At 37.5% G+C, this 4988-nt stretch overlaps 1 protein-coding gene across 1 annotated transcript; it reads left to right on the top strand.

Moving 5' to 3' along the window:
* Window positions 1-1249: 1249 nt before the first annotated feature.
* On the top strand, window positions 1250-4744 carry IQD21 (IQ-domain 21). Its single transcript, XM_059579037.2, has 5 exons — window positions 1250-1451; window positions 1757-1858; window positions 2878-3165; window positions 3513-3878; window positions 3956-4744. Exons 2-5 carry the CDS (start codon window positions 1778-1780, stop codon window positions 4580-4582), a joined length of 1362 nt encoding a protein of 453 aa, XP_059435020.1. The 5' UTR covers window positions 1250-1451; window positions 1757-1777; the 3' UTR covers window positions 4583-4744.
* Window positions 4745-4988: the final 244 nt, after the last annotated feature.

Consider the following 4988-nt stretch of genomic DNA (forward strand, 5'->3'; position numbering starts at 1 on the left):
GATTTGCTTTTAATGGATATGGGTGCAACGCCACGGTGATTACTACAGTATTGGTGAGGTTGCTCATAGTGTGGGACCAGTGGAAGACACAAAAAGGTACGTGGACCGACATGCACAATTTTGTTTTTAAATTTTGTGAATATATATGTACGTTAATTTTTAATAATGTTTTTTTTTTTTAATCTTATAAAGTTTTTCTTTTAGTATTTAATCATAAAAGTGATTAATAAAATTGTTGTTTTTAATTTAAAATTAGAAATTTCGAATTTAACCTATAAAAGAACATGATCACGACGACCAAAAGCCTTTGAAACACTGGGGGACCATCAACATGAGGTGCTTGTGATATAGTTTTTGGGTAAGTTTTTTGGTGAAAAAAACCTATTTCATTTTTCTTATTTACATTGCTAATAGAGGGAGAGGGAAAGATGGGCATTTAAATTTTAAATCTTACACTTCTCATTACCCTAGAGTCTATAATTAACTTTCAAATCATAGAACATCATTACTGTTAAGATTCAAAATTTATTTTCCTAAGCATCCAATCAGTAATTAAATTATGATGATTAATGCTGTACAAATTACAGACCAAGATCTCACACAACTAATGGAGTGAAATGAAAATATATATGGTAAAGTCTACTTATCCTCCTCAAACTACCACCCTAATGATAATCTACTCCCCAAATTATCAATTACTACAATTTATCCCCCAAATTACCAAAGCAATGACAATATACATCTAAATGCTAGCAAAATGACAAAATTATCCCTATAAAATTTTCAATAAGACAAAATTACCCTTAAAATTTTGAAATTTTTTTAGTATTTTTGTTTTTAGTAAGGGTAATTTCGTCATTTTGTTAAAATTAGGAATGTATTATTATTATTTTGGTAGTTTGACGAGTAAATTGTCGCAATTGATAGTTTGAGGTGTAAATTATCATTAGAGTGATAGTTTGAGAGGGTTAAATGGACTTCACCCAAATATATAAGATTACTTGAAAATAAAACCTTTCACTTTCAGTGATTTCACTTAATTGATACTATTCTGAAGGTTAAAGAAAGAAATTTCTTTTAAATTCAAGTTAAAAAAAAAAAAAAAAAAACCGTTCTCCATAAATTATTCTTAAAGAAAACAAGGGGGTGGCTGACGTGTCATAACCCGATTGGGCTTGGCCCCAACTGTATCAAAGTATAACGAGGTCTCACCCCGTGAGTATGATAAATACCATCGGCGATCGCGCGGGCTTGTAGTTACGAGCCTCACACCTCCTCTCACCTCTGTCTCTCTCTCTCTCTCTCTCTTTCTCTCTCTATATGAGCTTTACTTTCTCGCTAAAAGTTTTCGTGACCAAAAGTTTCTCTGAGATGTGCATGTAAAATGAAAAGGAGAAGATATGAAAGCTCAAGACAAGTGATCCAAAATCCCATACTACTGATCACCTCAGGTTTGTTCTTCATTGTCGTGTGTGCGTCTCTGTGTATTTGTCTGATCTTGTTGAGGTTGAAGATGACATTATTGTTTTGATTAATGGCTAAAATGCATGTTCTTTTTCTTCCTTGTTTTAGATCTCCAGGATTTTGTACATGGGTCATCAATGTTTTCATATGTTTTGGTTATATTTAACTTGCTTTGCTGTGTTGATGATGATGTTTTGTTTTGTTCTGTTTTTTTTTTTTTGGTCTGGGATGTCTGAAACTATAATTTTCGAGTTCTGACATGGGTGTTTTGTTAAATGATACCGGCGATCAGAGTCCAGTCTCTTGGCCGGAGATGGGGAAGAAAGGAAGCAGCTGGATCTCGTCCGTGAAGAGAGCTTTCAAAATATCCCCTAAGGAGTTGCCGGAGAAAAAGGTAATCATATAATCTGCAAATTTAAGAGTTGATCATTTGAGTGGTCCAATCATATAAAATTAGAGATTTTTATATATTACTTTTACTTTTTCAAATCTTCTTTTCTTCTTACGTTTCATTTTTATGGTACACCTAACTATTAATGTTTTTTATTTTTTATTTTTTTTGAATTCACATGATAACTATACTTTAAATTATTAATATTTTTTATACAATTGGGAATTATTAATCCTTTACAGGGTATTAATGTTATTCAAATTTTGACATGGAATGAATAAAGGATTATATTACACACAAAAAAAAAAAAAATCATTTTTGAAGTTTTAATGAGAAAGCGACATATATAATAGGATAAATGTTGCGTACACTTTCACTCTTATAATTTCAATGGCGTAAAAATCATTTAAGAGAGAACATACGATACTTAAAATGTTTAACCTGATTTATAAATAGAGACGTATATCAGCATCATGACTAGTTCTTATGCATGCTATCTTAATGGAATTGGGATTTTCCTTAGCCTAATAACATAAGATCCTCATCCATCTGGACCATCTATTATATGATTTTGGCTTAAATTTGTCAACGTTAAATCACCATGACCATTCATATGGTGATCAGTACTACGGTTCTATTCTTTTTGTCTGGGGGAGTGACAAGTGGTAGAGTCGTGGAACCACAAATACATAAAAGATCATCTTCCCTTTTTGCTATGTGACAATATTGCAATGTCTAAGAGATGCATATGGTCCCCTAACAACATGACCATAGAGCAAGGTTCATGACATATAATTATCATGCCACCTAAGCCATCACATCATCCATTGATCATCATGTGCTTGTTAAGTGCGATCTCCATCATCCCAAAAACTTTCTTGTCTTCTTTAGCTGGATCCTAAGGGAAAAAGGTGTGGCACGTGAAATGACATCAACAATTTGCTACAGTTTCTAATTCTAAAGTTCCTTCTTTTTTCTGTTATTGGTTGAATTATGTATGTATAATTGCAAATGATTTTCAGGATGATGTGGAGAAATGGCAACATGATGCTCCAGAGGTGGTGTCATTTGAAAAGTTCCCCACTGAAAGCTCAGTGGACATCACAAATGATGAGAGCACTGGGTCGACTCCTTTGACCGAAGACAGAAGCCATGCCATTGCTGTTGCTGTGGCAACTGCTGCAGCGGCGGAGGCTGCAGTTGCAGCAGCACAAGCAGCGGCCAAAGTTGTTCGATTGGCCGGCTATGGGCGCCACTCCAAGGAAGAAAGGGCTGCAACCCTCATACAATCACACTACAGGGGCTACCTTGTAATATCCTTGCCATTTCTCTCACACGCTAAAATATCAGTTTTTAGCTTCGGCCAAGTTGACTATAATGTTGTTCAGGATTGACCGATAAGCTGAAAGCAATGGCCAATTTTTATTGGGTGGCCCATGGCCTATTCATGTTGCCATTTCCCCTGCGGCCCTGCCTAGTGCCGAGGGCAGGAGGAAATTGCAATGATTTGTGAGAGACAGAGAGTCCTCTGCCCCAGGCTAAACCTGGGCAGTGGGCTCCCTACTTGGACAAATTCCCAGTAGGGCAGGGAAAATTTGCCAGAGTCCCCAAAACTTGGCCATTTCTCAACTATAGTCGTGTGTGTTCGATTTTGCAGGCTCGAAGGGCATTGCGAGCTTTGAAGGGCTTAGTGAGGCTGCAGGCATTGGTGAGGGGTCATAATGTACGCAAGCAAGCACAAATGACAATGCGTTGCATGCAGGCACTGGTACGTGTACAGGCAAGAGTACGAGCACGCAGACTCCAATTGGCCCATGACAAGCTTCAGAAGAAAGTGGAGGAAGAAGAGCTAAGAGAGCTAGAGGAAGAAGAACAAAATCCCAAGAGCCCAATGGGGAGATATGAAATGGAAGCTTGGGATAATAGGCGTCAAAGTTCACAGAAAATTAAGGAAAATTCTTCAAGGAAACATGACGCCGTGATGAAAAGGGAGAGAGCTCTTGCTTATGCTTTTACCTACCAGGTTGAATAGCTTTGATTTTGTTAACATGTTCCAATTAAAGTCCCAGCTAGATTTTCCTAACTCTTTTATTGTAACAGCAACAGCAGCAACAACTCTTTCAGTCGGATCTCGCCAACAACAATCTTGGCCCACATGTCAACGAGCGCGAAAAGGCCCAGTGGGGATGGAATTGGCTCGAGCGGTGGATGTCTTCGCAACCGTATCAAGCCGGTCACCCGGGACACCAAGAAGCCTCTTATATGACACTTCCTACCACGACAACCACCACCACCACCACTGATGAAATGTCGGAGAAAACGGTAGAAATGGACACGGTGGCGCACTTGGGGCTCAATCGGGACTCAATCGACTCAGGCACATACCCAACAAAGCAGCGACAACCAATCCTAAATAATGTCCCTAGTTACATGGCCCCAACCAAGTCTGCAAAGGCCAAGGTGCGGGGTCAAGGCCCGGTCAAACAGCAAAGCCCATATTTGCCTCAATGGAACCCATCAACAAGGAAAGGCTTTGTTGCTGAATCTGGCTTAGACTCTTCGAGCTCAGGAGGCGGAACTATAACCTATCAGGCCCCAAGGAGCCCAAGCCCTAAAAGTAATGGGACCCGCCCATATGCTAGAAGGTCCGCAGGCTATAGCCCTACTTCCAATGGCGTGGATGACTGGCCTCTTGGTGGTCATGCCTGGAGACATGATTTTGGTTGACTATGATGAATATTTAATACCAATAATCTGGGATAAGAAGTTTGTTTTGTGAATACCTTCTCATTAATTTTTACTTATTTATATGATTGATGTCATAATCAATATTTCTTGAAGTCTGTGTGATAATATGTATTTTTTTAGTTATGATGTATCATAAACATGAAAGTAGTTCTAAATGTTTTGGGAGTATTTCGTGTTTCAGATTATCTGTTAATGTTTTTATTAAAAAAATAAAAAAACAAAAAAGTGTTATCAAATAAAGCCTAAACATTATGCATGAGAAGAGATTCTTTCTTTCCCTAACATATTGAAGATATATGATAGAATTTTCTTACACATTGATAAGTGAAGAATTGATGAAAATAAAAAATAAAAAATCAAGTGTATCAATAGGATATGAAAAATT

Source organism: Corylus avellana, chromosome 2 (assembly GCF_965113065.1).
Source record: "Corylus avellana chromosome 2, dhCorAvel1.hap1.2, whole genome shotgun sequence".
Taxonomy (NCBI): Eukaryota; Viridiplantae; Streptophyta; class Magnoliopsida; order Fagales; family Betulaceae; genus Corylus; species Corylus avellana.